Here is a 22186-nt window from a genome sequence, read left to right on the forward strand (position 1 = left end):
ACTAATTTTTTGGCTATTTGCGGGTCTATTGGTGATGGTACATTTGATCAAAATGAAGTCCGGTTGCGATTATTACAGTTTTCTCGAAAAGACAAAGCAAAACTCTGGTTTAATTCGCTACCGATGCACAATATCAGAAATTGGGCCGAGATGCAGCAGGTGTTTCTAAACGAGTTTTATCACAGTCGAAGACCACCGAGGCCCGTTTGGAAATTCGTAATTTTTCACAGTTATCTAGGGAATTGTTCCATGAAGCTTTTTCCAGGTATAAAGATATGATAAGAAAATGCCAACATCACCAAATTTGAACTGTGGGAACTGGTAAAGTGTTTTATTGATGGTTTGACATACAAGGATCGAAAGCATCTTAAGGCCTCGTGTAACGGTCAGTTGCTAAATCAGCCTGAGGGGGATGATTGGGATTTTTTGGAGTTCATGTGTGAAGATTCCAAGGCAGAAGCAGCAGCTGAAAGACGAAGACGTGGTAATTCTTCCAGGTCAATTAAGTAAGTCACGTGTGAGTCTGAAAGAATTGCTGAGTTAGAGCGTGAACAGGCTGGATATAGAAAGGGTAAAAAGAAAGAAGTCGGGAAAGTTGGTGTTAAATTCCCGGTTTGTGATGACTGTGGTGAGCTAGCGCATAAAGCAGAAAATTGCCCCGAGTTTTATGATGATGAGGAGGATGATACCGAGGAGGTTAACTTTGCTTACGGGGATTCTATAGGCCAAGGGTTCAATTCAAACACATATCACCCGGGCCTGAGGAATCACCCAAACTTTCGCTACGGGAACGCGTCTTCTCAGTTGAACCCGAACTTTCAGGGAACGAGCCAGAACAGGTCGCAAGGTAATTACCGTCAGGGCGGTTATCAGCAGTAGCAGGGTTCGTATAACCATAATCGGGGATATAACAGAGACAGTAACCGGGGTGGTAATTCTTCGGGTAATCAGGATCAGCAGAAAGGGTCTTCGGGGAATTTGGATGAGTCAGTGCACTCAAAGTTGGATGCGTTGTTGAAAGTCATGACTGATCATAAAACCGAGACGAAGCAACAGTTTGAGTTACGGGATAAGTAGTCAGAGGCAATGATGAAGCAGATCGGTCAGTTCGCTTCAGATGTGGCAAAGTTACAAAAGAACACGAGCCAACTCCCGAGCGACACCACAGTAAACCCGAGCCACTACAGTTCCAGTTCGAAAAAACACGTCAATTAGGTAAGTATTTTACGTAGTGGTAAAAAGTATGATAATAAAGTTGGGGTTCCACCACCATTGGTTGAGGGGGTGGTGGAAGAGATTGATGAAAATATCGTCAGTGATGACGAGCCGGAAGCGATAAAATTAACTTAATCTAATAAAAATGAAAATAAAATTAATAAACCGGTTTCGAAGGATGACACCAACAACTCTAAGGACAAGAAGAAGGTGAAAATCTTTCCCTATCCCGATGCTTTGTTGGCGCCATCGAAGGCGAATATGGCATCAAAACGAGGCCCGCAACAAGAAGAAACGTGGGAAACATTTAAACAAGTAAAAATTAGCATTCCTCTTTTAGATGCCATAAAACAAATTACCGCCTATGCTAAGTACTTAAAAGAGTTGTGCACACAGAAAAGGAGTCATAAGATTCCTAAAAAATTGATTTTACCGATAACGTTAGTGCAATTCTTTTGGGTTCGCTTCCACCGAAGCAACAAGATCCGGGAACGCCCATTATACCCATTCAAGTGGGTGATTTTAAAATGAATCGGGCGCTTCTAGATCTTGGAGCTAGCATCAGTATTCTTCAGGGAAGTCTATACAATCAGTATGATTTTGGGCCACTTCGTGCGGTTGCCACCACGGTTGTCTTGGCTGACCAGACACCGAAACTTCCTCCAGGAATACTCACTGATGTTATTGTTAAGGTGGAAGACTTTTATTTTCCAGTTGACTTTTTGGTTCTCGATTATGTTTCGGGTGAAAGGACCAAACAGCCTACGGTTATCCTCGGTAGACCATTTTTGGCTACCGGAAATGCCAACATTAATTGCAGAAATGGTACTGTTGACATGGCATTTGGTAACCGTAAGCTGAGGATTAATGTTTTCACACGTGGAGATAATTCTCCGGTTGATGACGAGTGCTTCATGGCTGATGTCATTGACGAGTGCATCCCACTTTACGACTCTGTCGTCAGCACAGATCGCATAGCGGAGACGTGTTTTTTGTTTGACAGGTTACAGGTGGAAACAAGCAGGTTGCTGGAAGAGGAGGAGAAACAAATGGAGATCGCAACTGTGCGAGGAGACCGTCCACCATGGTCAGTTCAGGTGGAACCACTTCCCGAGAAGATCGATACCGGGTTGAAACCGTCAATGCTGGAAGCACCAAAAGTCGAGCTGAAAGAGCTCCCAAAGCATTTAAAATATGCTTTTCTTGGTAAGAATAATACATTGCCTGTTATTATAGCTTCTCAGGAAATGCTTTGATGGCAGTGCTGATTGAGCATAAGGAAGCAACCGGGTGGACGATAGCGGATTTGAAGGGAATCAGTCCCTCAATTGTGATGCACAAACTTTTAAAAGATCCAACTGCCAAACCCGCACATGATGCTCAGCGGAGGTTGTATCCAAACATGAGGGAAGTGGTGAAGAAGGAAGTGCTGAAGTGGTTGGATGCTGGCATTATCTTTGCCATATCTGACAGAACGTGGGTGAGCCCGACTCAGACAGTACCTAAAAAAGAGGGCTTCCAAGTCGTCAAGGATGACTCAGGTAACGAGGTCGCCACTCGGCCGGTAACCGAGTGGCACATTTGTATTGATTATCGTAAACTGAACGCAGCAACATCAAAAGATCATTTTCCGCTTCCGTTTATTGATCAAATTGTTGAAAAGCTATCTGGTCAAAAATTTTATTGTTTTTTATATGGGTATTCCGGGTATAACCAGATAGCTATTCATCCTGAGGATCAGGAGAAAACTACGTTTACATGCCCGTATGGCACATTCGCATTTAGGCGAATGCCATTCGGATTATGTAACTCCCCCGCCACCTTTCAAAGGTGCATGACGAATATGTTTTCCGATATGGTGGGGGAGTCTTTAGAAATCTTTATGGATGATTTTTTGATTTTTGGCACATCTTTTGAGTCATGTTTAAATCAACTCGAAAGAGTTTTGAAAAGATGTGTTGAAACGAACTTGGTTCTTAGTTGGGAAAAGAGCCATTTTATGGTCCAAGAGAGAATTGTATTGGGCCATGTTGTGTCGAGTCGTGGGATCGAGTTGGACCGAGCTAAGGTCCAAGTCATATCTACTCTACCTCATCCCACCAATGTCAAAGGCATTAGATCGTTCCTGGGGCATGCCGGTTTTTATAGACGGTTTATTAAGGGTTTTAGTGACATTACCAAACCCTTATGTAATTTATTACTTAAGGATACCCCGTTTGATTTTAACGATGAATGTGCTAAGGCCTTTGATATTCTGAAATTGAAATTAGTTGAAGCCCCGATCTTGCAATCACCCGATTGGAGTTTACCTTTTGAAATAATGTGTGATGCAAGCGATTATGCTTTCGGGGCTGTTTTGGGTCAACGGGTCGACAAGAAACCCGTTGCTATATACTATGCAAGCAAAACCCTTTCGAATGCTCAATTGAATTATACCACAACCGAGAAGTAGTTACCAGCTGTAGTATATGCTCTAGATAAATTTCGGCCTTATATTTGGGGTAGTAAAGTCATTATATATTATGACCATTCTGCTGTCAGGTACCTCATGGACAAAAAGGATGCAAAACCGAGGCTTATCAGATGGGTTTTGCTGTTACATGAATTTGATTTAGAGATTCGGGACAAGAAAGGGAGTGAAAATGTTGTTGCAGATCACTTGTCTCGGATCATTGTGGAAGATGGAAACTTGGACGTGCCCATTAACGAGTCTTTCCCGGATGAGCATATTTTGTCAATTTCTTAAAATCCTTGGTTTTCTCATATTGTTAATTTTAAAGTTTCAGGTGACTTACCAGAGCATTGGCCAAGAATAAAGAGAAACAGTTGATTTCACAGGCCAAACAGTATATTTGGGATGACCCGGACCTGTTCAAGATTGGTGCCGATCAGATGATCAGACGATGCATACTTGAGGAGGATGTCAGATCAGTGTTGGAACACGCACATTCGTCTGCGTGTGGTGGTCATTTTAGTGGCCAGAAAACCGCTCCAAAAGTTTTAACGAGTGGTTTCATTTGGCTATCCTTGTTTAAGGATTCTCACGAGTTTGCGACACACTGTTTAAAGTGTCAACAACTCGGGAGCATTTCTAAGAGGGACGAGATGCCCTTGAACCCAATCCTAGTTGTTGATATTTTTGATGTTTGGGGGATCGATTTCATGGGCCCGTTTCCTAATTCGCACGGTAATTTGTATATCCTAGTGGCCGTTGACTATGTGTCTAAATGGGTCGAGGCAATAGCCACTAGGACAAATGATCATACAGTCGTTTGCAATTTCGTTCAAAGTAATATTTTTCGAGATTTGGAGTCCCCCGAACTATCATAAGTGATGGGGGATCTCATTTTAAGAATTTTAAATTCGGGAAATTGCTTAAACGATATGATGTTGATCATAGAATAGCAACTCCTTACCATCCACAAACGAGTGGACAAGTGGAGGTTTCTAATAGGCAAATTAAACAAATTTTGTAGAAAACAGTTCGGGCGGACCGAAAGGATTGGTCAACTAAGTTGACCGATGCTCTATCGGCCTACCGAACCAAATATAAAATGCCAATTTGAACCACTCCTTATAGACTTATGTATGGAAAGGATGGTCATTTACCGGTCGAAATTGCACAAAGAACGTTTTAGGCTACTAAACAGGTTAACATGGATTATGATGATCCAGGTAAGGCGAGGATATTGCCTTTGTGCGAGATCAAGGAGTTGAGAGACGAGGCATCCGATTGCGCGCCCGATTACAAGGCGAAGATGAAGAAAGTTCATGATGCTAACATCCGGTTGAAAAATTTTGAGGTTGGTCAAAGGGTATGGTTATACAACACAAGGATGAAGCTCTTCCCGGGTAAGTTGAGAAGTAAGTGGACGGGCCTGTATTCGATTGTAAGAGTCGGGAATCATGGTCAGTACGAGATTGAAGACTTTGATAATCATTTGAGACAAGTGGTAAATGGCTATAGACTGAAGCCATATTTGGAGATTAAGGACATAAATGAGCTGGATGAGGAATCGGTGAATTTTATTGTGACTTCACCGGTTTATGAAGATAATTGAGTTCAAGGCATTGTCGAGCTGTAGACTTTAAATTCAGCGCTTACGGGAGGCAACCCGGGGTTTGTAAATGTCTGTCCAGTCTGTTTTTATTTCATTGAGTCTTGTACTTATTGTCTTCTCGAGTTTTGTGCAGTAAATGCCAAGTGTAGGGAACTTCGTTGAAGAGTGGGAAATTAGAGATCAGTAAGCGTTGGTCAAATTATTCATCTTTCCAGGTACGTAAAGGTATTTTGAGTTTGGAAATGTGTGCAGGGTAATGTCGGGATGTCGAAAGCTGCATTTTTATAAAATTTTGATTCCGTAACAGAGCTCATCACGATACGCGATGGGCTTGTTAGTACCTCTATCGCGTATCGCTATGGAGGTTGGCATCCCTAGCAAATGACTTCATCGCGATACGCGATGACGTCACAAACTACACGATGGGGTCAAACCCTAATTGTGAATCAATTGGGTGGCGATACGCGATCGCCACCCATTTGACCCATCGCATATCGCGATGGGTCACGGTTGACCCGAATTTTTTTTAATTAAATGACCTTTCTTCTTCTTCTTTCCTTCTTCTCTTCTTTTTCTTTTCTTCTTCACCTTCCCATTCCCCCTTCTCCGGCGACCAATCATCACCGTCCAACCCGTCGCCGTCCACCTACCACCGCTGTAAACCACCACTGTCCACCACCCCTCTCCACTCACCACCGTCATCATCCTCACCCTTCGTAACCACCACCACAGTCAACACCACAGCCGTCTACCCACCCATCACCACCATATACCACCTCTACCCTCGTCCCCTCCCATCATCACAATCACCACCACACACCTGTCACCACCACCGACCACCCTCTCTCTCTGCCACTTCACACCACCGCAGTCTCAATCACCACTGTCAATATTGTTCGATTAATCTTGGTCTATCGACTTTGAGGTATGTTATTTTATTATTATTATTTTATTTAGTCGAAATTAGGTTTGCGGGATTATCGGGTTCATTGTGGTTACCGAGTTGTTGGGTTGGTTTGTTTAGTTTGAACTGAGGATTGTGTTATTTGAACTTTGCGGGTTTGTTGGGTTGGTTTAGGAGGTCGTTTGGAATTTACTCAGTTAACAGGTTTTTAGAGTATTGGTTAATCTTGTTATTTAGTTGTCGGGTTTGTTGGGTAGTTGATTATGCATTAATGGTCTATTTTCGTTAATAAAATATTAATATTTTGTTTTTAAACCCGATTTGGCACATTTTCTTTGTTGCCGACGTGTTGGTTGCACTTCAATCGAAACAGTCTGTCAGTTTAGTTGGTCGTTTCAGGTTGTTAATTGTGTTTGTTTGTTTATGTCGGGTTGTGTTGAGGGTAAGTTTGTTAATCGAGTCGCGGGGACACTTGGCTACTTTGAATTTCATTGTTTTGACTTGCAAATTGATTACCTGCATGTACTCAATTTCCATTCAGGCGGGATAATCTGGTTTTGAGAATTACGCACAGGGTGTCCCCGAATTTTTCATCTTTATTTATTTCATTTTGTTATTTTAAGATTATTTTATTAAGTGGGATGATCGCGACCGAAATGCTATACGGTCGTCGCCACATTGACTGTTCACATATCTAACTTGCATGTTTGACTTTGTAGATATGTCTGACGCACCAGCGTCTTCACGGCGCAAGAGACAGAGGACTGGGGCCCGCACTGTACGGTATGATGGTGACGAGGTGCCGATTATTGTGGGCGTTAAGCTAGCGGATATCATGGGTGATGGACACCACACGCCGCATCAGGTCCTCCGGTTTGGGATTACATTCGAGGAGCATGCCAGGTACACGCGGATTAGAGGTATGCAGCTTTTGCGTATGAAGACGTTTGATTGGGTTATATTAGGTACTCTAGAGGCAGATACCAGACTCCAGGGATTGATGTCGGATCGGTGGCGGGCAGTACTCGAGTGTGACTTATGTCGAGCTCACACGCGAGTTTTACTCGACATTCTCATACACCGCCTCCGACTTCGACGAGCCACATGTTGTGTCGTTCTCACTTGGACGACATGTGCATGAGATGTCGGTCCCTGATTTTGCTGTTGCAACGGGCTTCTACACTCAGGAGTATCAGCAGGCGGACCGATAGTTTTGGCTCACTGAGCCTGATCTGGCTCAGTTTTGGGTGCAGATCGCGGACGGGGCCCACTCGAGTTTTGTGGTGGCATCTGCTATCAGGGACCCCGTCCACCGATACTTACACCGCATCGTTGCTTACATTATCGTTAGCCGTCATTCAGGTCGCGATAACTGTAGCAACCTAGATTTGTTGTGCCTCCTGTCCATGATCACTAGCAGGGAGGCCAACAACGCGATGCTGCTCCTTACATCTTTCGCACGAGGACAGAGTTTAAATGGTGTATCGGCCCAATTAGCATTGGGGCTGTATATTACCAGGATTGCAAAGAGATTGGGCGTGTTTGATAGATATCCGGTAGGGTACTTCACTTCGGGCCCGGCTACAGAGCCGTTTGCGTTGGCAGATACTCAGAGGATCAGGATTTGTACTTATAACGATCCACCGGTGCTCATCCCGGTCCGACAGGGACCACAGGTACCACCACCAGAGGGTACTGCAGCTGACGTGGCCATGCAGCAGGGGATTCTGACTCATCGTCAGCACATTCGGATCCCGCGCATTGAGCAGCCTCAGCAGCAGCATTTGCTGATACAGGCATCAGCATCATCATCTTCACAGCCACCACCGCTGCAGCCGCCTGTCACACTAACGATGATCTATCAGAGGGAGCAGCAAATATTGGACGAGGCTCGGGCCGAGTTGGAGGAGGATCGAGCCCATCGACAGGAGGTTCGGGTCGAGATGGATGAGGCCCGAGCACATAGTCTGGAGATGCGGGCCCATCTGGCCCGCCATGATGAGTATTTTCGTTTGTTATTTGTCTATTCGCAGGTACCGCTCCCGCAGTCATTGATTATCACAGTGGAGCAGCCTGTGGATCTGCCATAGGACATTACTGACAATCAGCCACAACAATAGATTTTTGGGTTACCTTTTTACTTTTACTTTATTTTGTTTTTATTATTCTCATGGTTTGTATTATATTAATATTATATTTGTGGGAATACTGTATGGGTAACCGGTTGGGTGTATATGTTTATATATCTTTTGATTGCTGTTGTGTTTGATTTATTTGTATAGTTTGTTGTAATTGAACTTTGTGGGTGTTGTTCGCTATAAACCCTCACGAGACCCCACTCGTCCTCCCGGGCTACCGGGAGGTTTACAGGGCTTGTTGCATACGCTAAATGAAATCGTGATTCGTACGAAAGTGAGTTAGGTCTTTTAATGTTTTTAACTAATTTAAAAGAATTTATTATGAAACGACTTAATTTGGCTCGGTAATTGTTTTAATAAAATTAACAAATATTCATTTTCATAACTCTTAAATGACCTATGTCTTACACTTGTGAGAAGCTTGCTTCTACACGTCTCAAGATTTTGCAGGTTCGATTGTCATTTTGGTAATTGGATGAGACGAGAGTACACGAGTGTTTTTGAGAGTTCACGAGCCGACTGGTCCTTCTCCAGTCCCGTTGATTTCAGGTGATTTTAGTTTCATAATTTATTTTGTTTTTATTACTTTAAATGTTAAAAGTGTAATTGTATAAGTGTTAGTTGAACCGCCACATTTGAGCCCCGAATTTTAAAATTGCTTAATAGTCAAAAAGTCAATACCCCGTCCCTCAAATGTTCATTAATCGTTTTATCTATTTTAACTTTGAGGATAATGTCTAAGTATTCTTACATTGAGGACAATGTAAACCTCAAGTGTGGGGATGGAGAAAATTTGAAAATTTTTAACCCGATAGTACCTTGAAGAGTGTTCAGAAACCAAAGTTGTTAACTGTTAATTATTGCTATTAATGCCAATTTATAGGTTTCTGGTCATGGTTGGTTTTTCAGTTTCTCAATAGTCTTACTCACAAATGTTTTCATAACGAGAAGTTGAAAATGGGGTCGTTTAGGCGGGGATAGCGAGTCATGGGGACAGTTACACATGTTTATGTCGTCAACCCTATTCCTACGGTACGTGTGTGAATTGACCCAAATATATATAATACACATATAATATATAGTACACACATGTCATTTGAGTGCTTTCATTGATGTTCATGGATTACGGGATCGTAGTTGGTAAAATACAAAAGTGATAGAGGCAATTATGTTAACCCTCGTCAAGATGAGCGAGAGTGTGGGTACTGGGGGGTTGGGGCCTCATACATTATACATATGAGGATGGTTAATGTGAGGGGTTTGGTCCCTTAGAAAAACTTTCTTGGACTTTTTTGTTTCATTTGTTTAACCTCGACATCATGTTACGAGACGATCTAGCTTAATAGGTTTATCTATAATTGTACTTGTTTTTTATTTTGTATTTGTATTTGTTTCAGTATTAAGAATCACATCATTATGCTTAAAAAAAATTGAGGAAAAAGCCAAAAATATGTCTCTGTATATTCAGTTATGTATTCAGTAGTTCGTTTATGTAAAAAAATTGAAATCAACATTTATGTTAGTTTGTTTATTTAGAGGTTTAATAAATCAGTTAGTTTGTATAGTAGTTTCGTTTATTTAGATGTTTTGTAATAAGCCGGGTCGGATCGTTTGAGCTACTTAAAAATTCCCCTTCCATACCCTTATACCTGGTCCCGTTACCACCCTTTTAAGACCTCTTGATTTGTATTTGTGTCAAAGCAGCTTTATGGATGAATATTTGCTTATGAGTGATACTGAGAGCAGAGTGATACTGGCACATCTTTTGCTAGTCCATATATTAAACCGAGAGGAGAGATGTTATATTACGAAGGGTATGAACATGTGTGCCTTAACCGGAAACAAAGTACACTTTTCTGGGCGGCTCTATTGTTTATATTATAGCACTTAACCTTATTTGTGAGATGTCAATTTAAAAACAGTGTCAGTCTGAGAAACTGGGTATGACCTTAAACCTTGCTAGTATTAATGGTGATAATTTACATACCTATGATGGAGGTTGATGTTTGCTTTAGAGTTTGCTTGAGGGCAAGCAAAAGATAAGAGTGGGGATGTGATGGTCGGTTAATTTGTATATGTTTAGTTCGTTTATTATTTAGTTTTAATAGTTTATTCTAGAACATTCGATAATTCATACGTGTACTATTGGATTTCAGGTCACAGATGTTAAAGTACATAATTTGGACCTGTTGTGACATGGTATGAAGACACAGGATGTCCTGCACGCGAAACGAGGAAGTTTTATGAAGTTTGTTGGTGACCAGGCCCATCGCGATACGCGATGGTCTTGCTTGAGGACCCATCGCGTATCGCAATGGGAGTTAAATCAGCGAAGACCCCATCGCGTATCGCGATGGGGGGTGCAGACGGGAAAATTAGGTTTATATCTCATTCTTCATCATAAACAACCCTAACTCCGTTTTGACGACCAATAGGCGATTCCAGCAGCTACAAGAGGCGATTTTCACCACCATAGCTTGTGCCAAGACCCTACATATGATTCATATCATCCGTATTGAAGATCCAATGATGTCAAGGCTCGGCTAATCTTCTAGAATCGCACCCGGGATGTATAGTTTGTAATCTTTACAATTTTTTCTCATGTGACTAAGAATATTATTATATTATTATTGATGATTGATTTATAATTATTGATGTTTGGTATTTCTGAGTGTTCGTTCGGTTTAGGTTTATGTTAGTTTGAACGATCTGTTACCAGTTGCTAGATAATTGATCATATGACTGTTTGGTTAGATTGAATACAATAAAACATACAATTACCCTTAACTGAGTCACACTGGCAAGGACTGTTTGATAACCAATGCGTGTGTAAAGTGATTGTTGATGTTTAAGGTTTTGTCTGATTGATCAGTTTTTAGTTAATCGTTAATAATTAATCTGTTAGGTTGCATGAGATAACTGTAGGTTACTTACTTGAATTCCCGGGTGTGATATGTTTGTTAATTTCTTGAACTCGTTTACTTGCGTGTTACTTAGTTTTCTAAATTCACTTTAATTGCTTGTGTGATCAGCACTATTAACCATTTACTTCATAATAGTAAATATTTACAATAATTACATTGGCCACATACTCCTAGTGGATACGATACCTTACTTATCCTATCTAGGTAGTTTAATTAGGTTCTTTATTGACTCAAACGACGGTCATCAGGTAACGGGTTTGGGGACTTTACCAGAAACCCTTGCTTTTTAAACTCTAATTTTCTAAACCCTATATTATTAAAAAGTTTAAATAAACTTCATGGAGAATTTATTAAATATTATACAGGGCAAAGTGTGTATAAAGAAACCCAACATGGCTTAATTCCCTCAAATAAAACATACGCCCCTGAAGATCATGTTTTTTACGGAATAGAAACAAATAAAAGTATTAAGGGGTCTATAAGGAAAGAGGGGATCTTAGAATTTGTTGAACAAGCAAATATGGTTGAAACGAGTGAAAATTTAGATAAACAATGGATATTTGATTGTGGTGCTACTGACACGATGACTTTTGAACTATCCGACATAATTTCAAAATCTCAACCCAAAATTAACCATATTAAAACCGCAAATGGGGGAATAGTTCCCGTAAAAGGAGGGGGGACTATTGAAATTTCTCCAACTTTAAAACTTTCAAATTGTCTTTATGTCCCGTCTTTGTCACATAAGCTATTATCTATTAGTCATGTAACAAAAGAATTAAATTGTTCGGTACTAATGCATCCGACCTTTTGTATTTTACAAGACATTAGGACAGGAATGATTATTGGGCGTGGCACTGAACGTCAAGGATTGTATTATGTAGACAAAGTGACTCAACATGGTACTGTGATGCTGGCCCATGGGACAACGGATAGAAAGGCTTGGTTATGGCATAAACGATTGGGATACCCATCCATAGGTTATTTACATATTTTATTTCCAAAATTATTTCCTTTAAATGCAACATTAAACTGTGAAACTTGTGTTTTGGCTAAAAGTCATAGTCATACTTTTAAACCGAATAACACAAAAGTTAACTTTCCTTTTTCCCTAATCCATTCGGACGTATGGCGAAGTTATTGAGGGACAAATTTTTCGGTTTTTTGTTCTTTTCGTTGATGATTGCACTCGTATGACATGGATCTATTCTCTAAAACATAAAAATGAGGTTTTTGAAAAATTTACTAATTTTTATACAATGATTCAAACACAATTTAAAACCAACATCCAAGTTCAGCGGTCCGATAATGGTGGTGAATTTGTTAACACATCAATGACACAGTTTTGTCAATCAAAAGGAATAATTCACCAAAAGTCATGTTCTCACACCCCCGAACAAAACGGGACCGTTGAAAGAAAAAACCGCATTCTATAAGAAAAACACGGGCTCATCTAATTGAATCTCAAACCCCTAAGTCGTTTTGGCCTGATTCTCTCGCCACTGCCACTTATCTTCTCAATCAACTGCCAACCAAATCCCTTGACCTAAAAACCCCTCTTCAAACACATTCTGGATTTACCAAACTCCCACCAGCACTTACGTTACAACCACGAATATTTGGATGCTCTGTCTTTGTCCACATACCCAAAACAAATCGAACCAAGCTTGACCCTTGCGGGGAAAAATGTGTTTTTGTGGGCTATGGTGTCAACCAAAAAGGATATCGATGTTATAGCCCAAAAAAACGTCATATGTATACTACCATGAACTGTGACTTCCTTGAAACCGAATTTTTTTATATATCCCAACACAATGGTCAAGGGACGAAAGAAGATAATGACACCCTGAGTTGGCTAAAATGGGTTCCAAAATGGGCTTCATCGTCAGAAGAAGTCAATCATAGTTCCCAACCATCACCTATAGCAGATCATAGTACCCAAGAAGAGTCACTTGCTTCACAACAATCTGATGAACCAACAATCAGCGTTCGAAACGAAAATCTTCCCAACCTAACGACGGAGGTAAGTAATTCTCAAACACATGAAGATGTACAAAAAGTAGTAACTCATAATATTGATAGTTCTAATACTGATATCATTGATATATCTGATAATTGTGAGATAGAAATAGAACAAACTATGCAGGAGGAACAAGAACACGAAATAATGCAAGAAGAAACTGCCGAGAGATATGTTCTCCCATCAAGGGTTAACCGAGGAATCCCAGCTAAACGATACTCCCCAGAAAAAACAGTAGATCCTCTAGGTATCCCATAGCAAATATAGCAGAGGGAAACCTATCCAAAGAAGCTAGAGCCTTTACTTCCTCTTTATACGCTGAACAAATTCCAATATATGTAGAAGAAGCCCTAGATTCAAAGAATTGGAAGGACGCTATAGATAAAGAGATGGAAGCACTAACGAAGAGTAACACATGGAAGAAATGTGACCTTCCAAAAGGAAAGAAACCAGTAGGATGTAGATGGTCTTCACAATTAAACGTAAACCAGATAGAAGCATTGAAAGATATAAAGCACGATTAGTAGCTAAGGGCTATACCCAAACGTACGAGATTGATTACTACGAGACATTCTCCCCTGTAGCTAAGGTTAACACTATCCGTGTTCTTTTTTCTATCGCCGCAAATGAAGGATGGCCTCTTCAACAATTTGATGTTAAGAATGCCTTCCTACATGGAGAATTAAAGGAGGAAGTTTATATGAATGCTCCGTCCGGATACACTGGAAATTTCAAGACAAAGGAAGTATGTCGACTGAAAAAATCTCTATACGGACTTAAGCAATCTCCTCGAGCTTGGTTGGGCAGATTTACTCTGGCAATGACGAGATATGGGTTTCGACAAAGCAACTCTGATCATACGTTGTTTCTTAAACAAAGAGGTAAACTTGTAACTTGTTTAATTATATATATTGATGACATGACCACTACAGGAAACGACGAGGAAGAAATGAAGAAATTAAAGATAAATTTGTTTATAGAGTTCGAGATGAAGGACTTGGGAAGACTAAAGTACTTCCTTGGAATTGAAGTACTAAGGTCTAAAAAAGGTATCTTTATATGTCAAAAGAAGTATATTCTTGATCTTCTTGCAGAGACAGGAATGATAGATTGCAAGCCTGCCGACACCCTAATGGTAGTAAACCACAAACTCCATATGGAAGAAGAAACAAAATTGACAAACAAAGGGGAATGCCAACGCCTGGTAGGAAAACTGATATACCTCTCGCAACCCGTCTAGATATTGCATATGCGGTTGGGGTGGTCAGTAAGTTCATGCACCAACCACAAGTAACTCACATGGAAGCAGTATGGAGGATTATTAGATCCCTTACGGGAACAACAGGTTATGGAGTTCTGTTTCAACCAAACAAACATCTAAAGATCCAGTTGTATACTGATGCAGATTGGGCAGGAGATGAAGATGATCGAAGATCAACATCAGGATACTTTACCTTAGTTGGAGGAAACTTAGTTACATGGAGAAGCAAAAGACAGAAGGTGGTAGCATTATCCAGTGCCGAAGATGAGTTTCGAGGTATTGAACGAGGCCTGGCGGAAGTACTATGGATACGAACACTTTTGACCGAGATCGGGTTTCCTCAAACTGAAGCCAGTAGGATCATGTGTGATAACAAGGCTGCAATACAAATATCAGAAAATCATGCTCAACATGATCGTACAAAGCACGTGGAAGTTGATAGAAATTTCATCAAAGAAAATCTTGAAACATGAATTATAGAGCTACCGTTCGTTCGATTAGAAGACCAGTTAGCAGATATATTAACAAAAGCTGTCAATGGGAGAATCTTCAGCAATTGTCTTGTCAAGTTGAATATCGGAGATCCCACTACTCAACTTGAGGTAGAGTGTTTGAAAAATAAAATATCTCATTAAGAAAAATAAGAGGATCGACAATATTTCTTCATTTCCTAATTAAGAGATCATGCCAGCCTACAATTGATCATTGAGTCGTTAAGAATCTTCAGCCATAAAACACTAATTGTATTACCTTGTTTAGCTCGACAACTTTTTTTCTATTTATTGTATTGTTTGTCTTCTATGCAAGAATATGAAATAAATATACAACAAGTTTACTCTTCATTCTTCAACTACAATTCTTTATATTTCAATTTTCTTCATGAATGACCACTAAGCTCGATCTTGGCTCGTTTAACTTACTCATAGCTCGGCTCGTGAGTTATTTCTCGAGCCCGAGTTCGGCTCATTTACTATTTATTAATTAATTCTTTCAATTTTAATTTATATAACATAATATATATTATTTAGTTAATTTTTCATAACATTATATATATTTATTAATAATTATATGCATTATAAAAATTATAAAAATGATACGCTCGCGAGCAGGCTCGAGCTTGACAACCGAAGCTCGGATTCGGGCTCGTTTAAAAAGGATCCACAATTTCTTAAAGAAGGAGCATGGTTTGTTTTTCAGCAGATGTTGCTAACAAACACGTGGAGTTTGCGAGGGAATACAAACAAGAGTTTGAATGCGAACTTGATCTAGAAAGTGGATCTACAATCCTACCCACGCTATATGACTTCATCCAAAGACTTCAACACTAGAATTATTCTTCAAAGCAATGCCGAAGACCGTTTTTTATTTGTTTTATAACTCTAGGAAGAAAGCCGAGTGTTTCGTGATTTCCATCTAGTTGAAGTCGAGGTTCGCTGATCAAGTAAGTTAGAAACCTACTTACATACCCATCGGTTACTTTTGTGTATTTTACTTGCATGTCCTAATATATACATGATCTCGCCAAATTTCATTTATATAATTCCTTTTGCTCAAATAAAACTGTATGAGTTTCAAATTAGTTTTCTTGTATTGTGTCTAATAGGGCATCCTGAAAGGCTCATGTTTATATAGTGTGTAAAAATGTAGTTAAGGCCTTATATTCTAGCGAAGTACTTATCTAGAATCATTTCTGAGTTTACTCATATATCATCGGCGTTGTAAGATCAAAAAAGGTAAGGTACAAGTTTGTGTCTACATAAAGATGTCTATTCTCTCACTCATCATCATCATCATCATCGTACTCAGTATATCCCACCAATAGCAAAGCTATGTTAGGGTCTGAGGAGGGTAAGATGTAGACAGCCTTACCTCTACCCCATAGGGATAGAGAGGCTGCTTCCGGTGAGACCCCCGGCTCGATAGTAGTTTTGCATCAAGCCTTGGACATAAAGCACATAGCACTCAATCATTGGGATACCGGCTGATTGGTGCATGTACCCTCGTCTTTCGGTTATCAACGCCACCACATGATGCCTGATTAACCTTCCGCCACTTTTAACGTTATTTTCACGAGATTAGTAAAATAACGTCAAAATTAGTGCAATTTCACTTTTGCCCACCCGAGTGTTTACACATATATACATAATATGCGCGCACCTCAAGCAGGGGCGCACCTCGATAGTAGTCTATTCTCTCACTGGTTTATCTAAATAAGTTTAAAGCATAATGTTGATCAAAAAATCTACTATATCTTTGAAGTAATGCATGAACAGAGCATTGTTGAAGCTTTACAAAGAAATTCATACGACAACACTATAAGGGCAAGGCGGCCTAATATCAATTTGTCAGTGGGAATTTTATCAGTTTCCATTCATACATTGAATCATGGATCACCATGTTCTTACAAATGCAGTATCTAGTATGTTAGTCCATATTTTGTTATCATTGGCCTCATATTAAAAACATGAAATAGTAGGAGGCTTACATTTTCCAATTGGTGTTTTTATTAGGTAGACTTTTGAAACGGTGGCGAATTAATAAGATTGTTGCATGAACTTAACGTGACACAAAGAAAATTGGCACGTACGTCTGCATGTGGAACTTCAAGGTTGGAATGTAAGTTTATATTTGTTCTTCGAATTGAAATTTTAAAAATTTTATTTATACATTTTAGTTAAAAATAAATTACTTTTGTGCAAAACTAGAAATAAACTATACTTTTTGAAATCTGCATGTTGATATGAACATATCTCACATGAAACCTGTAAGTGAAATGGAGAAAAAGATAAAAAAAATAAAAAACTTCATCAAGGATCACTACTATATTAAACGATGTCATCAAGAATGAAGTAATATGTTGGTGGTTAATAGCTATTGGACTAGATAACTATTGCATTTACTGCATTCAGTTTTCTCCTATTCCACACAGGTGATACTTTTGCATCATGCTCTACTTAACCCCGCACATTTATGGCAACAACATATTTGTTTAGGTATGCTTCAAATATCATGGTGTATCTTGTACATAATTGCTGAAACTTTACATGTTTTTGCTCGTTAGAAATATTTGCATATTTTTCCTTTTATCTTTATAGTTCACTTCAGATGTTCAAAGTAAATGCTAATTACTTATGAATTTGTTGATTTGATGAACTCATATCAGGTAATCGCAAAAGTAATTATCCATCAACCGACAAAATCTAGAAACATGCATGTAAGTCCTTTTAATCTTCTAACTTAGATTTTATGTAAAATGAATTATCTTTGCTTTATAAGTGTTTCTTTATCACTTTGTAAATTGTTACTTCTTTACAAAAAAAGGTTGGTCTAAGAGCAAGTATTAATACTTCTTTGAAGTCACTGTTGTTGGATATAATCTGGATGTTTCGGGTCTGTTCGGGCCGAGTTCGGGTCAAGTCAGTCAAGGGTCAAGTCAGTCATGTGTTATGAGTCTTTGTTTGCATGAAATAAACTAGCTTCAAGGGTTACAAGTTATTGTTCACGTGATGTGTTGCATGGATGGACTCTTGAAGACTAAAGTATCTATTTGTGGTCTTATTTAATGTTTATTTAATTGTTTAGTAGTTATAATTGGAAGGTTGTTTGACCGAATTATCTGGTGGAAGTTTACGTTGGATAGTAGGTCATTCCTTTTCTTTAGGCAATAGTGGTTAGTAGGTGCTAGTTTATTTCCTATTTTATTGGAGCACGTTGCTTTGTAAAAGCTATTTATAGTCCTTTGGTTTATTGAATAAAGTGTGTACGCAGAGTACTTTCCACTGCACTTTCATCTTTCTTTCGTCCATTTACTTTCTCTTTGCATATTATACATACATACTTGTGTTGTGTGTATTTTAAACTTGGGGCCTGAACCAATATTTGGTATCAGAGCCTAGGGCTCGTGTGAAGACGGAGAGACTTGCGGAGAAGACGATCGTTTCTTTGTGAACCGAATAAGGGAAAGAATCGATCTGTGTGATCGAGCAAACTGGAGGAGACAAGAACACTACCCTAATCTGTGTGATAAAGGGTGATTGAATCTGTGTGATTCGAACTAATACGACCTGTGTGAGTCGAAAGGGCTGTTGTGCGTGAAGTTGAGTGAAGAAAGTTCTATGTGAACATAAGTGAAGAAAGAATCTGTGTGATTCCTTGAAGTCAACGAAAAAAAAATCACGATCTGTGTGATCAGCAAGTTTTGACTTGGGTTTGTCGTTTGTGTGATCCAATCAAAACTAACAAATAAGAAAGAAGGTACGGGTGAAAGAAGTTGTAATTGGTTTTAAAGAGTGGGTCCTTTGAAGCCATAAAGAAAGACTAAGTTTTTGAAGATTCGGAACGAGATGACAGAAAAGGGTGGTTCAAGTGCGATCGTTCCAGTGAGTAGCCAGAGTAACATTCCGTTGCAATGTCCGAAGTTATCGGCAACCAACTATACGAGTTGGTCAATCATGGTGGAATCGATCCTACAAGCATACTGTTTGTGGGAAACGATTGACCCCGTAACAGGAGCATCCGTTGACGATAAGAAGAACTTGATGGCAAGAGCGTTTGTGTTTCAAACTTTACCCCAAGATGTGTTACTTCAAGTGGCGAAGCACAAAAACGCAAAAGACGTGTGGGAGGCGCTTCGTGTACGGTATTTGGGAGCCGACAGAGTTCAGAAGGCGAGACTTCATACTCTTAGAACCGAGCTAGAGTTGTTGAAGATGAAAGAAAATGAGACGGTTGATGAGTTTTCGGGCAAACTAAGTGAGATTGCCACAAAGTTTAAAAGTTTTTGGTCTAACTTGGAGGATGAAGTTGTGGTAAGAAAGTTGTTAACTTCTGTTCCTAAAAAGTTTTTGCAGATTGTTGCTTCGATTGAGCAATATTCGGAGTTAGAAAACATGTCTCTTGAAGAAGCTGTGGGTAGGTTGAAGGCCTATGAAGATAGGATTAAAGTTCGTGATGAGGAAGATGATGATCAAGGAAAGTTGTTGCTGACAAAAGAGGAATGGGAAGAGAGAACAAGGCGTGGTGATTCTGATAGACAAGGACGAGGTCGCGGTCAAGGTAGAGGTCGGGGAGGTGTTGGTAGAGGTCGAGGTGGCCGGTTTTAACCTAATGAAGATCGAAAGGAACAAGGTACGAGTCGAGATAAGAAGCACATTAAATGCTATAATTGTCAAGAGTATGGGCATTATGTGTGGGAGTGTCCGAAGAATGAACGGAAGGAAGAAGCTCTCAATTTAGCCCAAGATGATGATGATGTGTCTGCTTTATTGTGAAGATAATAACGAATCGAAACATCAAGATTAAAGGGGTGATTGTTGGATATAATCTGGATGTTTCGGGTCGGTTCGGGCCGAGATCGGGTCAAGTCAGTCAAGGGTTTTGAGTATTTGTTTGCATGAAATAAACTAGCTTCAAGGGTTACAAGTTATTGTTCACGTGATGTGTTGCATGGATGGACTCTTGAAGACTAAAGTATTTATTTGTGGTCTTATTTAATGTTTATTTAATTGTTTAGTAGTTAGAATTGGTAGGTTGTTTGACCGAATTATCTGGTGGAAGTTTACGTTGGATAGTGGGTCATTCATAAGACCTTTTCTTTAGGCAATAGTGGTTAGTAGGTGCTATTATATTTCCTATTTTATTGGAGCACGTTGCTTTGTAAAGGCTTTATAGTCCTTTGGTTTATTGAATAAAGTGTGTGTAGAGTACTTTCCACTGCACTTTCATCTTTCTTTCTTCTTTGATTATTATTTTCACAACATTTACTTTCTCTTTGCATATTATACATACATACTTGTGTTGTGTGTATTTTAAACTTGGGGCATGAACCAACAACTGTTGTTTACCTTTCTAATGTGTTTTCTATGCTATTCAGCCTGCATCCCGGGAAGAAAGAGGATATTCTGATGACCCGAATGGATGTAACTAGCAAAGCTTAATCTTTTATGGCCTAGTTACAGTATGTAATGGGCTTTGTTCAATATTCTTCTCATATTATCTGCCATCATTTGTCAGTTAGTGTACCATTTGGAGCTAGTGGTCTTTGTTAGGGCTCGACTCATTGTACAATTTATCGAACCATCAACAATTCAACATCAGGTAATAATTTCTAATGCAGATATATAAATATATGGTGATGCAACTATTTTTTGGTCATTCTTTTTTATGTTCTAGTATGATGATAGAATTTTTTTTATTTGAAGATTCTTTGAACTATGAATTTAATTTTATCACACATGGTGGAATATAATTTAAGAAATAATTTCAAAATCATATATGAAATTCTTAGACATAATACTTAAATCTCAATTATAAACGATGACGTTAATTTAAGCCATAACATACAACCCAGTTGTTTGAGTTTGACATTCTTTGCTGAATATTAGAACACAATTTTGCAAACTTTCTTTTACACATATTAGACAAAGGGCGGCCAAGGGCAGTGTAGAAGTCAGTTTGAAGCAAGATTCACTTGTTGCACAAACCGAGTCAAATATTAGCAAATGGTTCTAGGACCCGGGAGATCGTTAGGATCCGAACCTATTATAAGAATTATGGTCGGTTTCCGACTGTAATCTATTAATCGGGTCTGGGTTGGTTTTAGCGGGCAAGACCCATTTGATCACCCCTAATGATTTGAATGACTACTTCGAATATCATAAAAGACAAACTTGACCCTTGATGTCTTTGACCTCTATACATTGGTTCTTTTGTAGATTGAATATACATTGGTTGTTTTGTAGATTGAAAAGTTAAACATGGTTATCAAGGAGCCCGTAAAGGAAAAGAAAGAAGAGTAAAATAATGTTAAATGGAATTATTGAAAAGATGTGACTGAAAATGATAAAGTTAAGGCGGAGAAAGATGTTATAATGCACAATATGATGACAAAGATTGACGTTATGTATGTAACTATGGTCAAAAGATAGGCTATAAACACTTTAGCTTGAATGGTTGGATGTTTAATATGTTAGGATAACTTGAATATTTGACATTTTAATTTGTAAATTTAAGTGGAATGCTTTTATATAATTTTGAAGCTTGGAATTAGCAAGATATATTATATAAAAATTGCTGAAACACAAAATATATTTAAAAAAGAAAAAGATTTTGGCTGCAAAGCCAAAGCGGTTGCAAACTCCGTGACTGCTTTTATGGTAACAAAATCTAATTGATTTGTGATCGCTTTTATGGTAGCAAGATTTGCGACAACTCTTATGGTAGCAAAATCTGGCCGATTTGCAATCGCAAAAATTCATATTTCTTTTAGTGTTTGCCGGTAAAAATAAATTACTTAAGCGGTTTATGGACTGTTCCATAGAATATCGCTTCAAAGCACTCGATTTTTTATTTAAAAAATGATTTAAGAACCACTTTAAAAGAAAAAAAATCGTAAATAAAAAAAATCTCTCACAATATATTAATGATTTCTCACAAACTTTCACAAACGTAGATACTGCAACCGAGCTAGAGCTGAGTTAGGCTCGTTAAATTTTTTATTTTATTTAAAAAAAATAAAAAAATAATTAAAAGAGGTTATAACTTAACTAATAAACAACAAACGGGCTGAGCCCGATCCGAGCTCAAGTTAAAAAAATATTCCCATTTCAAGTTTAGGCTTAACTCGGTTTGTTTATAACCCATGCATACGCCTGCTTCTTCACAC

At 39.0% G+C, this 22186-nt stretch overlaps 1 protein-coding gene across 1 annotated transcript; it reads left to right on the forward strand.

Annotated features, from left to right (window-relative positions):
- Window positions 1–18866: 18866 nt before the first annotated feature.
- On the forward strand, window positions 18867–19625 carry LOC143578020 (uncharacterized). Its single transcript, XM_077061703.1, has one exon. It carries the CDS (start codon window positions 18867–18869, stop codon window positions 19623–19625), a length of 759 nt encoding a protein of 252 aa, XP_076917818.1.
- The last annotated feature ends 2561 nt before the right edge of the window (window positions 19626–22186 follow it).

This window comes from Bidens hawaiensis, unplaced genomic scaffold (assembly GCF_021521415.1).
Source record: "Bidens hawaiensis isolate Kalapana, Puna unplaced genomic scaffold, B.hawaiensis_p1.1 tig00028996_1, whole genome shotgun sequence".
Taxonomy (NCBI): domain Eukaryota; kingdom Viridiplantae; phylum Streptophyta; class Magnoliopsida; order Asterales; family Asteraceae; genus Bidens; species Bidens hawaiensis.

What these genes read in the sequence shown, in the direction of transcription:
- LOC143578020 (XM_077061703.1), top strand. Translation starts at nt 18,867, where the DNA reads ATGACAGAAAAGGGTGGTTCAAGTGCGATCGTTCCAGTGAGTAGCCAG.